The 25265-nt window shown below is 41.6% G+C and overlaps 1 protein-coding gene across 9 annotated transcripts; it reads left to right on the top strand.

Annotated features, from left to right (window-relative positions):
* Positions 1-2438: 2438 nt before the first annotated feature.
* On the top strand, positions 2439-21704 carry ATP23 (ATP23 metallopeptidase and ATP synthase assembly factor homolog). Of its 9 annotated transcripts, none has more exons than XM_081594159.1 (7): positions 2439-2475; positions 2598-2820; positions 7265-7310; positions 8030-8111; positions 12525-12662; positions 19394-19477; positions 21245-21704. In XM_081594159.1, exons 2-7 carry the CDS (start codon positions 2634-2636, stop codon positions 21446-21448), a joined length of 741 nt encoding a protein of 246 aa, XP_081450285.1. In that variant the 5' UTR covers positions 2439-2475; positions 2598-2633; the 3' UTR covers positions 21449-21704. The 9 variants fall into 9 exon arrangements, with proteins under 9 accessions (XP_081450285.1, XP_081450287.1, XP_081450290.1 ...); XM_081594161.1 differs by having other exon boundaries at positions 7873-8111; XM_081594164.1 differs by lacking the exon at positions 8030-8111 and adding exons at positions 7421-7549; positions 12208-12276 and having other exon boundaries at positions 2439-2820.
* The last annotated feature ends 3561 nt before the right edge of the window (positions 21705-25265 follow it).

Below are 25265 nucleotides of genomic sequence, written 5' to 3'. Positions count from 1 at the left end.
ACTAAGATCATGGCATCTGGCCCCATTACTTCAAGGCAAATGGAAGGGGAAAAGGTGGAAGCAGTGACAGATTTTCTCTTCTTGGGCTCTAAAATCACTGTGGATGGTGACTGCAGGCATGAAATCAGAAGATGATTGCTTCTTGGCAGGAAAGCTATGATAAACCTAGACAGTGTGTTGAAAAGTAGAGACATCACTCTGCTGACAAAAATCCATATAGTCAAAGCTATGGTCTTTCCAGTGGTCACATATGGTTGTGAGAGCTGGACTGTAAAGAAGGCAGAATGCCAAGGAATTGATACCTTTGAACTGTGGTGATGGAGAAGACCCCTGAGAGTCTCTTGGACAGCAAGGAGTTCAAACCAGTCAATCTTACAGGAAATCAATCGTGAATACTAATTGGAAGGACTTATGCTGAAGCTGAAGCTCCAGTATGTTGGTCACCTGATACAAACAACTGACTCACTGGAAAAGACCCTGATGCTGGGAAAGATTGAGGGAAGAAGGAAAAGAGGGCAACAGAGGATGAGATGGCTGGATGGCATCACTGATGCAAAGTCCATGAACTTGGGCAGATGGTGAGGGACTGGGAGGCCTGGCCTGTTGCAATTCATGGGTTCGCAAAGAGTCTGATACAACTGGGCGACTGAACAACAACAACAACATAATGGTCTAGTTTTCCATATTTGTATATTTTAGTTCCCTAACTACATTAGAGCTAGTTGTGTGGTCCCGGATAAATTGTTCAGTTTTGTTGAGCCCACTTTCTTTATCTGCAAAATATACTAATATTTATTTTGCAGGGTTGTGGTAGGGATTAGAAATAACGTATCTCAGCTTAATAAAAAGTAGCCTTTTTCTTATAGTTTTAGCAGTCTATGTACATAGGAGGTGTTCATAATTTTATGTTTCAAATGAATGAGTAATCTGAGCATCTCAATCAATTTAGTTATTTATTGAGCACCTTTGACACATAGGTACTGTTCATATTCCTCAATATCTCTTGAATCTTTATGATTTAGATACCTTTCTTGCATAAATCATATGCTCCTCTCAACCTCAAAAGTTCTCTTATGTTTCTGCTGCCATGCCTGGCACATCATAGAAGGTGCTGAATAAACATTGAGCTGAACTGAGTAAATTTAGTGGAAAAAGAGAAACACAAGTTAGTTAAAACCTGTCAGGTATTGATGAAGTCATAATAGGTACAAAGTACTTTGTACATTGGGAGATCTGGAGAGATTAATTTTGATTAAGGTATCTGGGAATGCCCTGTGGATTAGGTAGATTTGATTAGGACCTGGAATTTAAGGAGTGAGGGTGTGTGTGTGCATGCTCAGTTGTGTCCGATTCTTTGCGATCCATGGACTGTAGCTCACCAAACAGTGTCCACAGGATTTCCCAGGCACGAATACTGGAGTAGATTGCCATTTCCTTCTCCATCAGGACCGAGGATGAGGACTTAAGGATGGAAGTATGAGTTAAGGCTTGGAGGTATAAGTTAAAATGCTGTGTTTTGTTATGTTGATGAAAAAATTAATAGTTGATCTAAGCAAGAAATTTTATTTGAGACAATCTGAGGATTATAACCTGGGAGACAGTCTTTCAGAAAGCTCTCTGAGGACTGCCCCACCCCTTAGAGGTCACAGCACAGTTACAGAAGTTTTTGTGATAAAGGGTTATACATTACATCAAATGAATTATTGACAGAAGGAAGGTTATCTCTCAAGGAGTTATGAAGTAGTGGGTCATCCTGACACTATACAAGATTGAGAAGGACTATAAGCTCTGGTTAATGCAGATCCACAGTACACTCTAAGGGGGAGGGAAGAGCCCCGATCTGGCAGAGAAAAAATTTATGTTTATAATATTCTTGTCTTGCTATAAAATATAAATTTATTTCATCAATTAGGGTTATTTTTGGTGGCAAAAAATAGGGTGGGCAAATGGGCCTAGATGAGGCAAAATAAAAAAGGAGTTTGGTCTTATATTTTGAGGATTTTAGAGCGACCAATCGTTATAATTGCAGTTTTCAAACGTTTCCGGGAAACAGTGCTTTCCATATGACTTGGGGCGTTAAGAGAGAGGTGGACCAGAGACTGCAGTTAGCCTGCTGGTGGACAAAGCAAGAAGTGGGAAGATGGCAAAAACCTTCAGGGGGAGAAGAGTATTTAATGGCCAGCACTGGTCAGGAGGTAAGGCAGGAGTGTGCACGAGGAAGGGGGGCTGCGAAACAAGGCTTGTGGGGATCTCGCAAGCACGCCGAGAGGAAGCGGCGAAGCCCACAGCGGGCCGGCTGCATTCTGCGAGAGTGCAGGCCTGCTCAGCCAGCTGGCGCCTGGCCCCGCCCCTCTAGCCCCGCCCAGCAACCGTCACCCCGCCCAGCACTCGCCGCCCCGCCCCGTTACCGTCGCCGCGCCCTGCGCTTCCTGCCCGGCACTCCGTCCGTGTCCTGGATTGCAGACCCCAGCGACTGTACGTCCTTGGGCCCGCCCAGCGACGGCGGCCGGGCTGGCGCCGGTTCGGCCTGGCAGAGGGAGGGCCTGGGCGGTGGGAGGGAGGTTACCTTTCCCTCGCTCACCCTCCGCCGTCCGAAGCGGGAGGAAGAAGCCGCGGCAAAGTCCGTGGGCAGCATGGCAGAAGCTCCGGATGAGCGCGAGCCGGGCCCCACGGCAGGGGAGCAGCTGCAGCAGCAACACGTCGGGTGCCAAGTCTTCTCCGAGCGGCTGGCTCAGGGGAAGCCACAGCAAGGGTTCTTCTCCAGTTTCTTCACCAACAACCAGAAGTGCCAGCTTATGCTCTTGAAGACGTTGGCGACAAGTAGGAGCCGCGACCCGGGGGCTGGGCGTCTGCGGGGTGGGGTCTGAGACCGGGCGGGCGGGGAGGCGCCTCCGCACCCCTCCGCTAGGGGTCTCCGGGTTCGGCTCAGGTGTGGCAGGGGCCGGGTTCTAGCCCCAAGGGCAGAGTTAAGGCAGATTCGGCATCGTGGGGTGAGTGTGAGGGGCTGAGCCTCAGTTTCGATCAGAGAAGGCGCTGAGGCCCCTTTCAGGACTTCTTTTGCCTGTGGCGTGAATGAGGAGTCGGGTTAGGAGTTAGCCCTTTCCGTCATACTCTGACAGATCCTCTCATTTCGTAGGTAAATTGTGCAGTGATATGGGGATTGGAGAGTCCAGGTGAAGCAGTTTTAAAGAGCTACGTTAATTAAAGCATACCTGCTGTAACTGCGCAACTCAGATGGGATTTGAACCCAGCTAAAACTCAGATTGGGACTTGAGCCCTGCACGCTGGGACCGGAACCTGCTGTCTTTTAATTGAAATCGCACACCTGGTCGCAGGAAGTTCAGATTCTTTATGTCTCACTGTAGTAGGAATTGAGCAGGAGGCAAAATGATAGGTAAAAAGTAGATTTATTGAGAGAGATACAAACTGCATAGACAGTGTGTGGGCTGTCTCAGAAGTGGGGAGGCCCTGGGAGATCCACATACCAAAGACAGAAGGCGGTGCCTGGATATATGGGCTGGTTAGTTTTTATGGGCTGGGTAATTTCATAGGCTAATGAGGGGGAGGATTATTCCAACTATTTTGGAGACAGGGTGGGGATTTCCAGGACTTGGGCCAGAGCCCACTGTTTGGCCTTTTATGGTTAGCCTCGGAACTGCTGTGCAATGTGTCATTTAGCATGCTGATAAATTAAAATAAGCATATAATCAGGCTCAAGATCTACTGAAAGTTGGATCTTCTGCCGTCTTGGGCCTAATTGATTCTAACCATTTTATGTCATGTCCACAACAGCTCTGTCATTCTTTAAGGGTTGTGCCCTGCCCTGTTTCGTCCTGGTTCACTGCTGCTGGCAGTGCAAAGGCAGTTTTGCAGTCCTACTCTTTGTTGAAAAGGGTTCTTAACCTTCATACATGGATGGACTTCAGAGTGTGGAAACTTCTGACATGGACTGCGAAACTCCTGTTTGTATGCTCCTAAGGGCACTTTTCTGGGGAGAGAGTTCATAGCCCCATGATGTTCTGAGATGCCCATGACCCTGAAAAGGTTAAGAACCATTGCTGTGGGTTACATAGGGACACCGTCTGCTGACCAGTTTCTAAATCCAGGAACATTGCACTAGAGATTTCTTAACTTTTTTACAAGGCCCTAGACTTCCCAAGTTTACTTTAGATATATTAAGAGAATCAAAGACAGACTTGGTTGTCCCAAAATAAGATTATTGTTTCATAGCTGGCCAGTGACAGTTCAAAAGTCAACCACTCAGTGAGTTTTCCATCCTTCTTGAGATTACCTGCATCTCCAGGAATCAGGGGAGGAGAAAGGGGAGTAGAGGGGAATGATGACATTGTATTTACTTTGCGAATATGTATCGAATGCCTCCTATGTTCTGCTTTGGGCAAATACAGAGAGTAGTTGGGACCCTGCCTTTAAGATGTTCCAGAGTAGAATGGTGGAAAGGACATGGGCTGCAGATTTAGGCGTGGGTTTAAATTTTGATCCCTTTCCTTGTTACAGATGGAAGAGTGATTTAACTCTCTGATCCTGTCTGTCTTTATCAGGAAAGGAAAAGGTAGATGGGAAGGGGTGAAAGTACCTCTTTTAGGGTTGTTGTGAGGAATAGGTTTTATAAGTGTAAAGTGCCACTGTATCAGGAGCTGAATAAAGAAACTGTAGCTGTTCTTACAGTGGAAGAGCCAAAAAGTGGAGGAAGAATTGAGATAGGAAGTGAGAAGGGCCAGGTGCTGAACTTGAGTCCCAGTAGGAATTAACCCGCTTCAACCTTCCACGGGGAATGCTGCTGGAGAACCTGTTAGTGTATTAAAGCATCAACCTGCAGCTTTAAAATCCTATCCCTGGGACGGGTGTGATGGAAGAGATCAGGCCTCAAGGGAGACATTTGTTTTATTTTTCTCCAAAGCACATCCATTCTAAATACTGCAGGTCCTTTTTTGAAGAACCAAACCAATGTGCTCCCAGCATTTTTTTCTTTTAAAGAGGACACTAGACTTTTGAACCCTGCTCTGTAAAACTCTCAGTTGCTTCAGTAATAATGCACTTAGTATTGTGCCTGATACTTGATATACACTAAGTAGTATTTATTAATAATAATTGTTTTACTGTTAACACTCTTTAAGAGGGGTCAGGTTAGAAAAGCAGTAACCAGTACCTAACTTTCTCATCCAACAATACTTTTACTCACCTGTTTTTGCTTTCAGCATTTGAAAACCATAATATCTTCTTCGTCGTCGTCTTTTTTTTTTTTACTTATGTCACGTAATTTGCTGTGCATTTATATTCTCAGACAAGACATCTATGTGAAAAGTTGATGTTAGAGGCACTTGGGTTCCTTATATTTTCCTGTAATTTGAACAGGCTCATAGATTCTTAGAAGTGGTGATGGGGGGCTCTAGAGTTGTCTAGGCCTTTTCACCCCCATCACTGACCAGAAACCTCTGTGCCATCAATTGACCAGAGTGTTTTAGACCTCTGTTGAAACAGGTTATATTTGAAGCCCTTTGAGGCTACCAGGCTCTTGTATCGACTGCTGTAATTGTTGGAAAAACCCTTTCTCATGCCGAGTTGAAATGTGTCCCATGTAACTTCTGCCCTTTGGTCCTTGTTCTGCTCTCTGAAGAAATGTTGGCAGAATCTATTCCCACACGACACCCCTTCGGATACTTGAAATTATTGTGGCCTTAGTTAAATCTTTTTTTTTAACTTGAAACTTTTTATTTTGTGTTGAGGTATAGCCAATTAACAATGTTGTGATAATTTCAGGTGGACAGCATAGGGACTCAGCCATACATATACATGTATCCATTCTCCTCCAAACTCCTCTCCCATCTAAGCTGGCAAGTAACAGTGAGCAGAGTTCCATGTGCTTATACAATAGGTTTTTGTTGGTTATCCATTTTAAATATAGCAGTGTGTACATGACCTTCCCGAAGTCCCTAACTATCCGTTCCCACACCCCCACTCTGCCCCACAACCATGAGTTTGTTTTCTGTCTGTGAGTCTTTCTGTTTTTAAGTTCATTTGTATTGTTTCTTTTTAGATTCCATATATAAGGGACGTCGTATGATATTTCTCCTTCTCTGACTTACTTTACTCAGTATGACACTCTCTAGGTCCATCCATGTTGCTGCAAATGGCATTATTTCATTCTTTTTAGTGGCTGAGTAATATTCCATTGTATATATGTACCACATCTTCTTTATCCACTCCTCTGTCAATGGACATTGAGGTTGCTTCCATGTCTTGGCTCTTGTAAACAGTGCTGCAATGAACATTGGGGTGCGTGTATCCTTTGGCAACATGGTTTTCTCCAGATGTATGCCCTGGAGTGGGATTGCAGGGTCATGTGGTAGCTCTATTTTTAGTTTTTTAAGGAACATCTGTACTGTTCTCCATCGCGGCTGTAGCAATTTACGTTCCCATCAACAGTGCAGGAGGGTTCCCTTTTCTCCACACCCTCTCCACCATTTGTTGTTTGTGGATTTTTTGATGATAGCCATTCTGACCGGTGTGAGGTGATATCTCATTGTAGTTTTGATTTGCATTTCTTTAATAACTAGAGATGTTGAACATCTTTGCATGTGCCTGTTGGCCATCTGTATATCTTCTTTCTCCTTTCCAAATCTACAAATCCCTTCCTTGCTTCCTGTGGAACATAGCCCTGAACTATTCCAGTCATCTTCCCCAGTGGAACAGCTTTGGTTGGCAGGTCCTGTTTAGAGTGTGGTACTCAGAATGGGATGCTGTGTACAGATGAGGGCAGACCACAGTGGGCCACTTACTGCCTTCCTCTAATCTGGATACTATGCTGCTGTTCGTTTCTGTGCCTATGACCACAGTCATGTTGGTATATTTTGTACATATACATTCCCTCAGTTTTTTGGTATCTATTTTAACACATTGTGTTTGATCATTTAACTGAGAAACATATTTGATATTATCTAAGGTGTTTGGTGGTACACATTTTGGTATTTCTGTCAGTGTTTCATTCCATTAAAGACTTGGTTTTATGTTAATTGAAGCTTATCTTTTTGTATTCATTTTTTAATCAATTTTAAGATATTAGTATTACTTAAAATTGTTACGAATTACTAATTAGTATTACTTAAAATTAGATATTAGTATTACTTTACTAAGATTTGAGAAGTATTTTTTTTCTTTTATAATATCTTCTTTTGTAATATTTGGATAATTTAATTGCTGCTTTTTTTTCTAATTACCATATGTAATTGAATCAATATCTTTCTAGATCCATATGTCAAACTTCTACTTGATGCCATGAAGCATTCAGGTTGGTAAGTAAATCTTTTTAAAGTGCTACTCTATATTCTGACTGCTGAAAACAAACCACCCCTTTCTCCCCCATCCCCCGCAAACTGGAACTACTTCAGATTTTTCACTTCAGGCCGCAAAGCCCTTTCCATATGGTAGGTGGTGGTGATGGTGGTTGGCCGCGTTTTCTCCAGGCAGGCCTTGTTCTCTCCGGACCTCTTCTGCACTAACTCCACATCTCTGGCTCCACCATTCACCTCAGGTATTTAGTAAAGACAATTCTTAAAATCTTTCTCGTAAGTAATTACCAAACCTGGTTTTTCCACTTGCCAGTCTCAGCATTATCCTTAATGGAAAAGAAGTCTCAGTTTGTTATGCAGGCAGTAGCCTTCCAGGTGTCGTTCTACTTTGAGGGGATCAGAAAAAGTGACTTCTGAGCTCCCCTTCTTAACATTCTGGCCCAAGGGCAGAAACACCAGCATATTTGCAATGTGATCTTCATTAGTTGAGCCAATGCTTTATGGACTCACGGCATAGCCTTTGAACTGGGATCGATTTTGCAAAGACAGTTTCCTTATTTTACAGATGAGAGAACTAAGTGCTGAAGGTGTTCAGTTGCTTTCCCAAGGTGTCCTGTGTGGCAGTGGTGGAGATATGGGTGATCCGGATCTCCTGGCCCAGGGCTGTGCCCCATGGACGCTGCTTCTGGACGTTGTCTCTTTAATCCATTCTTGCCTTCTAGTGCTGTTAACAAAGACAGACACTTTTCTTGTGAAGACTGTAATGGAAATGTCAGTGGAGGTTTTGACGCTTCCGTGTCTCAGGTAGGTGTTTTACCAAGTTGTTTCCTTTCTCCAGTTCTCCTCGTGTTTGCGGAGTGCCTTCCACATGCCGGGCATTCTACTTGGTAGACTTTGTGAAGGATTGAAAAAAAAATGAGTTAGTCGAGATTCTGACCCTTAAAGTCCTTACATCTCACAGGGGAGACAAGACGTGAATGCAGACAATGATAGAATTTGAGGCAGGTTAAACTCTTGGAGGTGGATCTGGTTACCATAGGGGATGTTGTGTAGTTCAGCTGCTATATGGTGGGGGGCTTTGGATGTCAGGATAAAGAGTTTCATCTTTATACAGTGGGAAGTGATGCATCTTTGAGAATTTTTGATGAGGAGAGTGAGTTTTCTCATCTGTAAAATATGGGTAATGGTTGTATTTATCTCACAGAATGGTTATGAGAATTAAATGAGATTTCTCTTGTAAAGTGCACTCAAGTTAACACATGTTAGTTTTAAGTCAGTGGGGGGTTCTGACAGAGTCTCGAGGTGGTAGATGGATATGTCATGTGATGAGGGCAAATATAAGTGTTGTATGTCACTGATTCCATCATGAGTATATAACACACATTTAACTACATTTAATTGTTTCCTGCTAGGGGACTTTATGTGTATTTTGGTTATTTATAGCTGTTTCAGGGAAATCATGGGAAAGAGCAACATAGCAGAGAGGTGAAGTGTCTGAGTTTTGGAGTCAGATAGACTTTGAGTTCAAATCCTTATTCCCCTGCTTATTAGCTGTGGTGCTTGGGCAAGTTATTCATTTTATTCTCAGTTTCCTCATTTGTAAATTAAAAAAAATTTATTTATTTTAATTGGAGGCTAATCACTTTACAATATTGTAGTGGTTTTTGCCATACACTGACATGAATCAGCCATGGGTGTACATGTGTTCCCCATCCTGAACCCCCTCCCATCTCCCTCCCCATCCCATCCCTCAGGGTCATCCCAGTGCACCAGCCCTGAGCACCTGTCTCATGCATTGAACCTGGGCTGGAGATCTGTTTCACATATGATAATATACATGTTTCAGTGCTATTCTCTCGAATCATCTCACCCTCGCCGTCTCCCAGAGTCCAAAATACTGTTCTTTACATCTGTGTCTCTTTTGCTGTCTCACATATAGGGTCATCGTTACCATCTTTCTAAATTCCATATATATGCATCAGTATACTGTATTGGTGTTTTTCTTTCTGACTTACTTCATTCTGTATAATAGACTCCAGTTTCATCCACCTCTTTAGAACTGATTCAAATGCATTCTTTTTAATGACTGAGTAATATTCCATTGTATATATGTACTACAGTTTTCTTATCCAGTCCTCATTTGTAAATTGATAACTGTAACACCTGTAGCTCTCCAGGTGGGTCCTGGTGAGTTCATTCCCTTTTGGGGTTAAATAGAGTGCATATTTTGAATCTTCATATTATTTCTCAGCAGTGTTTTACACAGTTGGGAACTCTTTTCTTTTTAATTAAAATTTTTGTTGTAAAATATCTCATTCATACAGAAGAATAACAAACCTAAATGTATGCTTCCAGTCATAATAATAAAATGAACATCTGTATAACTACCACACAGATTTGAGAAATAAAATCCTGCTGGGACTTTAGAAGCCTGTGTGCCCCTTCTGGGATCATAGCCCCCCTTCCTTATTTTTGACTTTCGTGATAATCATTCCCTGCTTGTCTGAATGGTTTTAACATCTATGTATACAGTCAAACAATGTGTCATGTAGTTGCCTGCTTTTAAGTTTTAAAAAAATTTATTTATTTGGCTGCACCAGGTCTTAGTTGTGGTAAGTGAGATCTTTCATCTTCATTGCAAAATGTGGGATCTTTAGTTACGGCCTGTAAAACCTTTGGTTGTGGGATGTGGGATCTAGTTCCCTGACCAGGGATCGAACTCCGGACCCCTGCATTGGGAGCATGGAGTCTTAGCCACTGGACCACCAGGAAAGTCCTTTGTTGCCTCCTTTTAAGCTTGATATATACTTGGGGCTATATGTAATACTCGGTCATTTTATGAAATTATACAGGGTATAGTCCTCTGTAATTTAATTCTTTTGTACAACATTGTGAGATTCTTCTGTCTTGTATGCATCCCTGGTTTATTTAGTGTCACTGTTGTGTATATTATTCCACTGTATGTCTGTGGTAGAGTTTACTCTCTCTAATGTCATTTCCAACTTTATTATTATAAGCAATGCTGCTGTGAATTCTTCACCTTCTCTCCTGAAGCACACAGGCAGGAATTACTACAGGGTCTCTGCCTAGAGTGGAATGCTGGCTCATATCTCATGCATTCACTTGACTTGAACAGCTAATGCCACTTTCTTGCTGTGGTTTCCAGTATGCAGCACTCCTGCGGTTGCTCCTTTGGTAGCTCAGCTTCCTGTACCAGCCCTTAAATGCTGAAGTCCCTTAATCCAGAGTGTTACAGCCCCTTCTTTTCTTTCCGGCACTCTGCCAAGGCGATCTAATTTGTTTTGCTAGGTCAGAACTCTGTCTTGAACTTCACATCCGTAGAGCCAAGTGTTCACTGCACACCTACACTTGGAAGTTTTAAAGGCACCTCAGACCTGACATGTCCAAATCCAAATTGATGATTTTTATCATCCTCCATCTCCACCCATCCTGGTCTTTTAGTTTTGCATCTCAGTGAATGGTACCACCATCCATCCTATTTTCCAAGGTAGAACTTTAGGGGTCATCCTTGATACCTCTGATTCCCTTCTCATTTTCTATCCAGCACCAAATTTTGTGCAGTCTACCTCCTAAATACCTTTTAGGCTTCCACCACCCTACCTTGGGCACTATTATCTCTTGCCTGCTGCTGCTGCTGCTGCTGCTAAGTCACTTCAGTCGACTCTTTGCGACCCCACAGACGGCAGCCCACCAGGCTCCGCCATCCCTGGGATTCTCCAGGCAAGAATAGTGGAGTCGGTTGCCATTTCCTTCTCCAGTGCATGAAAGGGAAAAGTGAAAGTGAAGTCACTCAGTTGTGTCCAACTCTTAGTGACCCAATGGACTGTAGCCTACCAGGCTCCTCCGTCCATGGGATTTTCCAGGCAAGAGTACTGAAGTGGGATGCCATTGCTTTCTCCGTCTCTTGCCTAGAATACTTTATTCTCATTCAGTTAGTCTCTCTGCATCCAGTTTGGATCATCTTATGCCTATTTTTCCAACTGTGGTCAAAAGGATGAAAGCAAAATAAAACACCCCGTTTCACTGTTCCCTTTAAGTGACTTCCCATTGCTGTCAGGATAAAGAGTGACTTGGCCCTGATGACCTCACCGGCCCTGCCTCATGCCTGCCACCTCCAACTTTGTGCTTCAGTCCTATAGGCCTACCTTCACCTTCTCAAACATTCTTGTCCTTCAACCCTCCCCCTACCCTTTGCGTGTATTATTCTCTCTCTGGAATGCTCCCTTCCCTTCTCCTCAAATTTAACTCCTGTTCATCCATCCATGAGATCCCAGTTGTAACATTCCTTCTGCAGAGAACTATTTCCCAACCTTGCAGATCAGGTCAGGTACTCCATTGTATGTACTCATAACAACTGTTATTGCATGTGCTCAAACATTTTGGTAAATATTTGATTAATTTCTATCTCCATTTGTAGACTGTAAATCTAATAGGTCTTGATAAATATTAGTTGAATAAATGAATGTTGAATGAATATATATAAAATACCTGTGACATGTCCCAGTGTCTGGCACATAGTAAGTACAAAGTAAATAGAAACTATTATTAGGACCCCTCATGCCTTTGTTATTCTTATAGGGTCCTCCTGCTCAGTGTGCTGTTGGCTTTTTGCACTTCTTTCTGAAGGTCTTTCTGAGGACTTTTCCTGTGTAGAATGGGACAGTGTGGTCATTCATTGTTGATTCATTGCTCATTCAGAAACTTGATAAGAAGCATTTTACATATATTCTCGTTTAATTCTCACAGTTCTATGAGGTAGGTAAGTCATCTCCTTTTAATAGTTGAGGAAACTGAGGCACAGAAAGCTTAAGAAACTTGCCCAAGGTCACTGGCTTAGTAAGGAGTGGGGCTGGAATTTGAATCTCTTCTTCATTCCAAGGTCCACGCTTAAATATTATTAAGACTGTAGAGTCCAAGACAGGCTGGTGGAGTCCACGCAGCGAGGATGGTATGTGAATAAATGTCCTTAAACTAAGTGCTGTGCAGTCCAAGGAGAGGAGTGCCCTTGGGGAAGGCTTCCTGGCATGTATGGAGAAGACTGGGCCTTGATTGTGGGGTGGATGTGGGCTCGATAGAGAAGAGTAGGTGAGGCTTTCCATGTACTGAGCCCCCTCAGGTGAGAGTGAAGGTGGAATCTTACGAAATGAGAGTAGCTCTTAGAAATAACTGAACTTCTCTCGTTTTGGTGCCTCTTAGATTGTTCTGTGCCAGAATAATATCCGTAATCAGGCCCATATGAACAGAGTGGTCACCCACGAGCTCATTCACGCGTTCGATCATTGTCGTGCTCACGTCAACTGGTTCACCAATGTCAGACACTTGGCCTGCTCTGAGGTAAGTTTTATTCTAGAAGATACTTCCCCACCACCCTGAACATTGTGTGTTTGAACATTTTATTCAAGTATGATTTATTTAAACATATTCGTTTTCTTGTCATAACTCCACGTTAGTCTTCGATTTCCATTTTTAACTATTGAATACAATTTTTGTCTTAAATATAACCTTTAAATCCTAATAATAGTGATTTGACTATTAATGACTATGACTAATTATAATATTAAAAAACTATTTTTCCTATGGAATAAACATTTCCTATATCATAAAATTTATAGTTGACATTTACTGAGGGCTGTGTGCCTAACACTGTTCTGTTTATGGATTCTTATTTAATCTTCACAACAATCCTTTGAGGTAGATACTGTTATTCCCATTTTATTTATGTGAAAAGTGAGGCAGTTGTTTAGATACCATAGTTAGTTAAGTGGCAGAGGCAAGATTACAGTCAAGGTTCTTGATGCGTTTGCTGTGCTGCCTTCCACAGGTAAAGTTGCTAGCTTTCCCTAGAATAAAACAGTTCATTTCAAACATACAACATCAGTTCAGTTCAGTCACTCAGTCGTGTCCAACTCTTTTGACCCCATGGACTGCAGCTTTCCAGGCTACCCTGTCCATTACCAACTCCCGGAGTTTACTCAAACTCATGTCCATCGAGTTGGTGATGCCATCCAACCATCTCATCCTCTGTTGTCCCCTTCTCCTCCCACCTTCAGTCTTTCCCATTATCAGGGTCTTTCCCAGTGAGGCAGTTCTTCACATCAGTCCTTCAAATGAATATTCAGGACTGCTTTCCTTTATGATAGACTGGTTGGATCTCCTTGCAGTGCAAAAGACTCTCAAGAGTCTTCTCCAACACCACAGTTCAAAAGCATCAATTCTTTGGCACTCTGCTTTCTTTATAGTCCAACTCTCACATCCATACATGACTGTTGGAAAAACCATGGCTTTGACTAGATGGACCTTTGTTGGCCAAGTAATGTCTCTGTTTTTTAATATACTGTCTGGTTTAGTCGTAGCTTTTCTTCCAAGGAGCAAGCGTCTTTTAATTTTATGGCTGCAGTCACCATCTGCAGTGATTTTGGAGCCCAAAAAAATGAAGTCTGTCACTGTTTCCATTGTTTCCCCATCTATTTGCCATGAAGTGATGGGACCAGATGCCATGATCTTAGTTTTCTGAATGTTGAGTTCTAAGCCAACTTTTTCACTCTCCTCTTTCACTTTCATTTTAAGGGGCTCTTTAGTTCTTCGCTTTCTGCCATAAGGGTGGTGTAATCTGCACATCTGAGGTAACTGATATTTCTCCCGGCAATCTTGATTCCAGCTTGTGCTTCCTCCAGCCCAGTGTTTCTCATGATGTACTCTGCATATAAGTTAAATAAGCAGGGTGACAATATACAGACTTGACATACTCCTTTTCCTATTTGGAACCAGTCTGCTGATCCATGTCCAGTTCTAACTGTTGCTTCCTGACCTGCATACGGATTTCTCAGGAGGCAGGTCAGGTGGTCTGGTATTCCCATCTCTTTAAGAATTTTCCACGGTTTGTTGTCATCTACACAGTCAAAGGTTTTGGCTTAGTCAGTAAAGCAGAAGTAGATGTTTTTCTGGAACTCTCTTGCTTTTTCGATGATCCAGTGGATGTTGGCAATTTGATCTCTGGTTCCTCTGCCTTTTCTAAAACCAGCTTGAACATCTGGAAGTTCGCGGTTCATGTACTTTTAAAGCCTGGCTTGGAGGATTTTGAGCGTTACTTTGCTAGTGTGTGAGATGAGTGCAATTGTAGGTAGTTTGAGCATTCTTTGGCATTGCCTTCCTTTGGGATTGGAATGAAAACTGACCTTTTCCAGTCTTGAGGCCACTGCTGAGTTTTCCAAATTTGCTGGCATATTGAGTGCAGCACTTTCACAGCATCATCTTTTAGGATTTGAAATAGCTCAACTGGAATTCCATCACCTCCACTAGCTTTGTTCATAGTGATACTTCCTTAGGCCCACTTGACTTCACATTCTAGGATATCTGGCTCTAGGTGAGTGATCACACCATCGTGATTATCTGGGTCATGAAGATCTTTTTTGTATAATTCTTTTGTGTATTCTTGCCACTTCTTCTTAAATCTTCTGCTTCTGTTAGGTCCATACCATTTCTGTCCTTTATTGTGCCCATCTTTGCATGAAATGTTCCCTTGGTATCTCTAATTTTCTTGAGAGCTCTAGTATTTCCCATTCTTTTGTTTTCCTGTTTCTTTGCATTGATCACTGAGGAAGGCTTTCTTATCTCTCCTTGCCATTCTTTGGAACCCTGCATTCAAATGAGCATATCTATCCTTTTCTCCTTTGCGTTTAGCTTCTCTTCTTTTCTCAGCTATTTGTAAGACCTCCTCAGACAACCATTTTGCCTTTTTGCATTTCTTTTTCTTGGGGATGGTCTTGATCCCTGCCTCCTGAACAATGTCATGAACCTCCATCCATAGTTCTTCAGGCACTCTGTCAGTTCTCATCCCTTGAATCTCTTTATCACTTCCGCTGTATAATCATAAGGGATTTGATTTAGGTCATACCTGAATGGTCTAGTGGTTTCTCCTACTTTCTTCAATTTAAGTCTGAATTTGGCACTAAGGAGTTCATGATCTGAGCTACAGTCAGCTCTTGGTCTTGTTCTTGCTGACTGTATAGAGCTTCTCCATCTTTGGCTGCAAAGAATATAATCAATCTGATTTTGGTGTTGACCAGCTGGTGATGTCCATGTGTAGAGTCTTCTCTTGTGTTGTTGGAAGAGGGTACGTTCTCTTGGCAAAACTCTGTTAGCCTTTGCCCTGCTCATTCTGTACTCCAAGGCCAAATTTGCCTGTTACTCCAGGTATCTCTTGACTTCCTACTTTTGCGTTCTAGTCCCCTATAATGAAAAGGACATTTTTTTTCGATGTTAGTTCTAGAAGATCTTGTAGGTCTTCATAGAACCATTCAACTTCAGCTTCTTTGGCATTACTGGTTGGGGCATAGACTTGGATTACTGCAATATTGAATGGTTTGCCTTGGAAACGAACAGAGATCATTCTGTCGTTTTTGAGATTGCACCTAAGTACTGCATTTCGGACTCTTTTGTTGACTATAAGGGCTACTCCATTTCTTCTAAGGGATTCTTGCCCACAGTAGTATTTATAATGGTCATCTGAATTAAATTCACCCATTCCAGTCCATTTTAGTTCACCGATTCCTAAAATGTCAATGTTCACTCTTGCCATCTCCTGTTTGACCACTTCCAATTTACCTTGATTCATGGACCTAACATTCCAGGTTCCTATGCAATATTGTTCTTTACAGCATTAGAGTTTATTTCTGTCACCAATCACATCCACAACTGGTGTTGTTTTTCTTTGGCTCCATCTCTTCATTATTTCTGGAATTATTTCTCCACTGTTCTCTAGTAGCATATGGGTACCTGCTGACCTGGGGAGTTCATCTTTCAGTGTCCTATCTTTTTGCCTATCTTTGCCTATCTTTGATGGCGGAGTAGAAGGACGTGCGCTCATCTGTGAGAACTCCAAAATTACAACTTGCTGCTGAACAACTGTCAACAGGAGAATGCCCACCAAAAAATTATAACCCATGTCCAAGGGCAAAGGAAAAGCCCCAGCAGGACGGTAGGAGGGGTGAAATTGCATTTAGAATCAAACCCCATACCTGCCTGAGACACTCGGAGGGCTCAAACAAAACCTTGTGCACACCAGGAGACTCTACAGAGACTGAGTCAGACCTGCCCCTGAGTGTTTGAATGTCGTTGCTTGGAAACCTGCCTTTCTTCAAGATTCATGTCAATCGTTTTATGGCCCAGGAGAACTCACCTTGTGCCAATGTTATCTCAGAATGCATGTTGTGGGTGAGGGGCCTGGTGCCAGTCTCTGAGTTTTGAGACATTTCCTTTCTCTCATGTGCAGCCTGCTAGTAGCTATATAGATCATTTAAGATGATATTAAATGTTTGAGTGTCTCCTGTGCTGTATGAGTGTCTCCTGTGGAGGTACAGGTCAGCAGTGGCCTGCCGCTGGGGCAGGGGTTCTGGGTGCAGCAGACCTGGGTTTGGCACAAGCCCCCTTGGAGGAGGTCTCCATTAACTGCACCATAGAGCTGCCAGAACTTACACAGGACTGGGGAAACAGACTCTTGGAGGGCACAGACAAAACTTTGTGCACACCAGGACCCAGGAGAAAGGAGCAGTGACCCCACAAGAGACTGACCCAGACTTGCCCATGAGTGTCCAGGAGTCTCTGGTGGAGGCATGGGTTGGCAGTGGCCTGGTACAAGGTCGGGGGCACTGAGTACGGCAGTGTGTGCCCAGGACCTTTTGAAGGAGGTCGCCATTATATTCATTACCTCCACCATAGTTTTGGCCTCAGATCAAACAACAGGGAGGGAACACAGCCCCACCCATCAAACAGAAAATTAGATTAAAGGTTTACTGAGTATGACCCTGCCCATCAGAACAAGACCCAGTTTCCCCCTCAGTCAGTCTCTCCCATCAGGAAGTTTCCAGAAGCCTCTTATCCTTATCCATCAGGGGGCAGACAGAATGAAAACCACAATCACAGAAAACTAATAAAACTGATCACATGGACCCCAGCCTTCTCTAATTCAATGAAACGACAAGCCATGTTGTGTTAGGCCACCCAAGGTGGAGGGTCATGGTGGAGAGTTCTGACAAAACATGGTTCACTGGAGAGGGAATGGCAAACCACTTCAGTATTCTTGCCTTGAGAACCCCATGAACAGTATGAAAAACACAATGTAGAAGATATTTATTATTATCTTCCTATGTTGATTGGATTGCTTTCAGAAATACACATGCTACTAGAAAGACATTTGTATTTCATACTTGCATTTCATTAATTGAAGTGTGCAATGTGCTGAGAAGCTAAAAAAAACTAATAAATTTCAAGCTTATATTTCATAACTTAGATTATTTTCTCTTTCCCTTGAAATTAATAAGCAGCCTCACTGCGTCTGATTATAACTCATATGATTTGGGAAAAAGACTGAAACCTGAGCTTTTGAATATTTCTCTCTCTTGGGTGTTACAAAAATTGATGCCTGTTAGCTAGTTAAAGCGGAGAAGGCAATGGCACCCCACTCCAGTACTCTTGCCTGGAAAATCCCATGGACGGAGGAGCCTGGTGGGCTACAGTCCATGGGGTCGCTAGGAGTCGGACACGACTGAGCGACTTCACTTCCACTTTTCCCTTTCATGCACTGGAGAAGGAAATGGCAACCCACTCCAATATTCTTGCCTGGAGAATCCCAGGGACGGCGGAGCCTGTTGGGCTGCCATCTATGGGGTCGCACAGAGTCGGACACGACTGAAGCGACTTAGCAGCAGCTAGTTAAAGTGTGTTAAGTGCTTTGAGCTCCTCAGAGGAATGAAGCTATGTTATTATAGGAGTAACAAGAAGTGGGCCATCTGATTGCAGTGAATGAGCAAAATTGTGGCCAGGCTGGCTATAGAATGTGGGTAGTTCCACAACTATTTCACATATTAAAGCTGCTTTTCAGAGAAGAAAATGACAACTGACACCAGTATTCTTGCCTGGAAAATCCCATGGACAGAGGAGCCTGGCGGACTACAGTCCATGGGGTTACAAAGAGTTGGAGAACATGACTGAGCACATACACAAAGCTGCTTCTTACCTTAAAGATTTGCTGTCAAATTAGAAAATATGGACTAACTTCAGGCTGTCATATTCATAGCATGACCAGTTTGGAATGTTCTTGATTCTTGTACCCATTAATTTTCCATAGGCCAGTTGAGGCCTTGGAGGAAGGTCATGAACTTACATGGGTTTAAGGGAAGGTCCAAGAGAGTTTCAGTGGTTTGGGCTAGGAGGACTGGGAGGTTTGTGTGCCTGAGTGTCTTAGGTACTGATATGTTCTGTTTTATGCTCACATTGAAAATCAGTCTTTGGAAGAATGCTTTCTTGAAGTCCTTTTGGTCATTTCTAGAAGTGAGAACAGAGTATCTGTAAAGATTGTAGAGAGCATAATCTTTAACTCAGAATTCCAACTCTGACTTTTGGTTCCAAAAGAAATTAGTTCTGTCATTAAGGCTCCAGAGAAACATTTTGAAAATTCCCTTTGAATAGGTGATTCCCCCCAGTATATTTGGTGTTTTGTAGCATAGCTTATAGATGTCTGGTCTTTTTTTTTTAAATGCTTTTCTGAATTCAGTAATTCTTTATTTGTTTATTTATTGGTTGTGCTGGATCTTCGTTGCTATGCCGTCTCTTCTCTAGCTGCAGCCAGCAGGGGCTAAACTCTGCTTGTGGTGTACCAGCTTCTCATTGCGGTGGCTTCTCTTGTTGCAGAGCATGGGCCTTGGTAGTTATGGCACAAGGGCTTGGTACTTACGGTTCCTGGACTCTAGAGCACAGGCTCAGTAATTGTGGCGCATGGGATTAGTTGCTCCGCAGCATGTGGGATCTTCTTGGACAAGGGATCGAACCCATGTCTCCTGTATTGGCAGCAGATTCTTTAGTACTCAGCCATCAGGGAAGCCCTCTGCTCTTTTTCTTAACTTAAGAACTTCTTAAGTCAATAGAGTTTAAAAAATCTTACAGATACTCTGTCCTCAGAAAAATATGCCAATTTTATATTCTTTTATAATAAAAAAAAATCAGTTGATATAAAGGTATAGAGCACAAGTGCTTACTTTCTTTTTGTCTGACTTCTGTCTTTGTGATAGGTTCGAGCTGCTAACCTTAGTGGAGACTGCTCACTTTTAAATGAAATATTCAGGTTGCATTTTGGATTAAAACAACACCATCAGGTAAAAACTAACATATGAAATCACTTAACTGTCAAGAGTGCTATGAGTGGAAATAATGAATAGAAAAATGAAAGTACATTTAGTATTTGAAATGTGAAAGAATCATTATTTGAATAGAATACAACAGGTATATCACTTAAGCCAACAGAGGGAATTCAGTTATGTTTTATAATTATGGGCAAGCTCTGTGACTGAGAGATTTTCGAAATGATCGCATGGGATCATTTTGGATGGGTAGATAATGAATGGAAATGAAATCACAGCCTGTCTTACTTCTATTCTAACAGTCCTGGACTTCTGTTTTCAAACTGTCGTTGTTCTTGAGACAAAAAAGTAATACCTGTTAGAACAGAGACTGCATTGCAGCACGGTGTGTATTAGTGCACCTTTATAAAGGCTGTGTGATGGGACAGCAATGCTTTGGGTCGGCACAGACTTAATTATGAAGAACTGAGCTGAGAGATTTTGTAAACAAAGCAAAATGAAAACTATAGGCAAGATCAATCCTGCTGGAAAGCTTTTAAGGTCATCAATAGATGGACATGGGGAGAGGAAATTTAGAACTGATGGACTGGTGAAGGATGTGAGCAGTTCTTCCCACAGCAACCAAGGGGCTCTGTGTCCACACTGAGGAGAAAGGCTGGTCAGAGCTTTTCTATGGGAAGAGGTTGCTGGGCCAATTTGTGAGGTACATGGCATCAGGATAGCACTTTCAACCGGATGTAGAAAGGACAGGCTTGGAACAACAACAGGAAGGTCCTTGGTGGAGTAACTCAACTCAGCGCTGAGGAGGAAGGTGGAATGTCACAGTGAACTATGAGAAACTGTGAACTCAGTGAATGGGAGTTAGAAGGCAAACCTGGGGCCTGGGAAGGGTGACTGCTCAGATAAGGCTGTTATGCTTTCAGCCTGTGCCAGGTTCACTTGGTGATGTGCTACTGACTTGTCCTGAGCCACATGGGTTCTGTGCCCTCCAATCCCTGCTCTTCTAGTGAAGTCAGCTCAGGCAGCATTTGAATGGGCAGCATGTTCTGGCTCTCAGTGGAAAGAGTGGAAGCAGGGTACACATCAGCACATCTCCGAGAAGAGGCTAATGCGTTTAAGGCATGTGATCCGGGGCCAAGAGTCTTTGAAGGAGAAATCTCTCCTCTTTTTATCTTGGGTTGGAAGTAGCAGTGGATGAATACAGCTGGCAATAGGATGGAAGATAGGTGGAGGCAGTGGGAGAAGAGCCCTAGCTTTTGTATAGCATGTGCCCAAGAAAAAAGTTGTTTGATTTTTTTTTCCCCCTGAAAAATTAGAAACCTTTCAAATTTTGTGTGTGGTTTCCTGTTGCCTCCAGGTGAGATGCCCTTCTCAAAGGAAAAGTTATCCAACAATGGTCAGCTATGAAAAATTGATAGAGGCACAGCAGTATATTTCAGATTTATTCAAGTTAAAAAATTCAACAAGAACCTTATTTATAGACTTTTTAATGATTTTTCAAATTGGGAGTTATTGTTTAGCAGATATTGCCTAGAACTTATCATCATTAGTAAAGATAAGAAGAAAGGAGGAGAGGAAGAGATCTTTCTTATACCTGAATAATTTTAGATTGAACTAAACATGCTCCATAATTGAATGTTTATTTTTTGGACTGATAGAAATGAATAAAATAACATGAGAGAAAATTAATTTTGATCGTGGTTCAGACATTATGTGAAGTGTTACTATTTCATGAGTAAATTTTCATAAAAGATTAACGCCATGTACTTTCTTGCTCCATAGACTTGTGTGCGAGACAGAGCCATTCGTTCTATCCTGGCTGTTAGGAACATTAGCAAAGAAGTAGCTCAGAAAGCTGTTGATGAAGTTTTTGAGTCTTGTTTCAATGACCATGAACCTTTTGGAAGGATCCCTCATAATAAGACCTATGCAAGATATGCTCATAGAGACTTTCAAAACCGGGATCGATACTACTCAAATATATGAAGACAATGATATTTTATACTATAGAGCTTCAGTGATCATGAAGAAAGTTATGGTTCCTAAGTGGACAAACATAAAAGATCAATTAAATACAGGGAAGACGCAGAAGATGCTGATTCTAACATCAGAAAAAGTAACTGTGATGAGAAATGAAATTGCCTTAAACACAAAGGCAAACATTGTATCTTTGTAGCTTTGGATCTTTATTTACCAGTTGGTAAATAAAGCAAATAAATTGTGCATTTAAAATTTTCTACAATATACTTGTTATTACTTGTGTTTTATTTTTACGATAGTGATTTGTTTTTATTATATGTGATTATTTTAATACTTGATTATGAAACCTGTGAAGTATGCCCTTGTGTGATATGTGTGTCTTCTTTGGAAAAATGTCTGTTCAGATCCTCCGCCCATTTTTAAATCAGGTTGTTTGTTTTTTGATGTTGAGTTGAATGAGTTTTTGTATATTTTTTAAGTAACTGCTTATCAGATCTTGTTTGCAAATATCTTTTCCCATTTAGTAGGTGACCTTTTCATGTTGTTGATGGTTTCCTTTGCTATGCAAAGGCTTTTTAGTTTGATGTCCCTTTTGTTTATTTTTGCTGTTCTTTTGCTTGCCTGAGGAAACATATCAAAACAAAAATTACTAAGGGTGATGAAAGAGTTTACTGCCTATGTTTTCTTTTAGAAGTTTTGTGGTTTCAGGTCTTCTTACCTTTAAGTCTTTAATTCATTTTGAATTTACTTTTGTGCATTGTGTGAGAAAATAGTCCAGGTTGATTTTTTTTTTTTTTTGTATGTAGTTGTTCAGTTTTCCCAGTACCATTTATTGCAGAGACTGTCTTTTCCTCAATGTATATTCTTGCTTCCTTTGTCATAGGTTAGTTGCCCATGTACGTGTGGGTTCATTTCTGGGCTCTATTCTGTTCCATTAATCTGTGTGTCTGTTTTTGTGCCACTGCCATTACTGTTCAGATTAGTATAGCTTTTGTAGTATCGTTTGAAATCGGGCAGCATGATAACTCTAGCTCTGTTCTTCTTTCTCAAGATTGTTTGGCTGTTGTTTGTGTTTCTGTACAAATTTTAGAATTATTTGATGTTCTAGTTGTGTGAAAAATACTATTGGTATTTTGATAGGGATTGTATTGAATCTGTAGATTGCCTTGTATAATATGGTCATTTTAACAATATTGATTCTTCTAATCCATGAGCATGGTATATCTTTCCCTCTGTGTCATCTTCAATTTCTTTAAATTAGCATCTTATAGTTTTCCAAGTATAAGTCTTTTACTTCCTTAGATATATTCCTAGGTATTTAGTTCCTTTTGATACAATTATAAATGGTATTATTTTCCTATTTTCTCTTTCTGATAGTTCATTGTTAGTGTATAGAAACACAACAGATTCAACAGCATATTAATAGGATCACACACCGTAACCAAGTAGGATTTATTGCTGGGGTGCAAGGATGGTTCAACATATGAAAACTGGTCAGTGTATTATAACACATTAACAGAGTGAAGGAAAAAAAATCACATGGTTATCTCAATCGATGCAGAAAAAGCATTTGACAAAATTCACCACCCATTTATGATAAAAACTCTCCAGAAAGTGAGCATAGAGGGAACCTACGTCAAAATAATAAAGGCTATATATGACAAACCCACAGCTAGCATCATATTCAACAGTGAACAAGACAAGGGTGTATACTCTTGCTACTTTTATTCAACATAGTTTTGAAAGTACTAGCCATGGCAACGGAGAAGGCAATGGCACTCCACTCCAGTACTCTTGCCTGGAAAATCCCATGGATGGAGGAGCCTGGTAGGCTGCAGTCCATGGGGTCACTAAGAGTCGGACACGACTGAGTGACTTCACTTTCACTTTTCACTTTCAAGCATTGGAGAAGGAAATGGCAACCCACTCCAGTATTCTTGCCTGGAGAATCCCAGGGACGGGGGAGCCTGGTGGGCTGCCGTCTATGGGGTCGCACAGGGTCGGACACGACTGAAGCTACTTAGCAGCAGCAGCAGCCATGGCAATCAGATGAAAAATAAATAAAAAGGAATCCAAATTGGAAAAGAAGTAAAACTGTCACTCTTTGCAGAAGGCATGAACTATATATAGAAAATCCTAAAGATGCTACCAGAAGACTACTAGAGCTCATCAATGAGTTAAGTGAAGTTGCAGGATATAAAATTAATACACAGAAATCTTTTTGATTTCTATACAATAACAATGAAAAGTCAGAAAGAGAAATTATGGACACAGTCCCATTTACCATCACATCAAAAAGAATAAAATGCCCAGGAATAAACTTACCCAGGGCTCAGACAGTAAAGAATCTGCCTGCAATGTGGGAGACCCAGGTTCTATCCCCGGGTTGGGAAGATCCCCTGGAGAAAGGAATGGCAACCCATTCCAGTATTCTTGCCTGGAGAATTCCATGGATAGAGGACCCTGGGGGACTACAGACTACCCCTAGGGTTGCAAAGAGTTGGACACGACTGAGCAACTCACACACACACACAAACTTACCAAGGAGACAAAAGACCTATACTCTGAAAACTATAAGACATTGATGAAAGAAATCAAACATAATACAAATGCAAGATAAATCATATTTTTGGATTGAAAGAATCAATATTGTCAAAATGATTATACTACCCAAAGCAATCTACAGACTCAGTACAATCCCGATCAAATTACCATTTGCATTTTTTCACAAAACCAGAACAAAAAAATTTAAAATTTGAATAGAAACACAAAAGATCCCAAATAGCCAAGGCATTCCTGAGAAAGAAAAACAGCTGGAAGAATCAGGCTCCCTGACTGGAGACTATACTACAAAGCTATAGTCATCGAAACAGTACTGGCACAAAAACAAGTATAGGCTAATGGAATAGGATAGAAAACCCAGAAATAACCCATGCACCTATGATGAATTAATCTACAATGAAGGAAGCAAGAATATATAATAGAGAAAAGACAGTCTTAAATTAAGGAGTGCTGGGAAAACTGGACAGCCACATGTAAAAGAATGAAATTAGAACACTCTCTAACACCATACACAAAAATTAACTCAAAATAGATTAACAACCTAAATATAAGACTGGATACTATAAAACTCTTAGAGGAAAATAGGCAGAACACTCTTTGATGTAAATTGCAGCAGTATCTTTTTGGAGCCACATCCTAGAGTAATGCAAATAAAAGCAAACAGATGGGGCCTAATTAAACTTAAAAACTTTTGCACATCCAAGGAAACCATAAACAAAACGAAAAGACAACCACAGAATGGGAGAAAATATTTGCAAATGAAGTGACTGACAAGGGATTAATCTCCAAAATATACAAACAGCTCATGCAGCTCAATATCAAGAAAACATATAACCCTGGGCAGAAGATCGAAATAGACATTTCGTCAAAGAAGACAGAGACGGCCAAAAAGCACATGAAAAGATGTTTAACGTCACTAATTATTATAGAAATGCTAATCAAAAGAACCATGAGGTATCACCTCACACGGTCACAATGGCCATCATCAAAAAAATCTACAAACAATAAATGCTAAGAGAGGGTGTGGAGAAAAGGGAACCCTCCTATACTGTTAGTGGGAATGTATGTGGGTGCAGCCATTATGGTAAACAGTATGGAATTTCCTTAAACTAAAAGAAGTTGCAATGTGACCCAGCAATCCTATTCCTATCCATGAAAAGCCATAATTTGAGAAGATACGTGCACGCCATGTTCATCGCAGCACTAGTCACAAGAGCCAACACACGGCAGCAGCCTAAATGTCCATCGACAGAGGACTGGA

This window comes from Giraffa tippelskirchi, chromosome 4 (assembly GCF_054371585.1).
Source record: "Giraffa tippelskirchi isolate mGirTip1 chromosome 4, T2T-mGirTip1v1.2.pri, whole genome shotgun sequence".
In the NCBI taxonomy this organism is placed as follows: Eukaryota; Metazoa; Chordata; class Mammalia; order Artiodactyla; family Giraffidae; genus Giraffa; species Giraffa tippelskirchi.
This window is presented reverse-complemented; position numbering and strand designations above follow the sequence as displayed.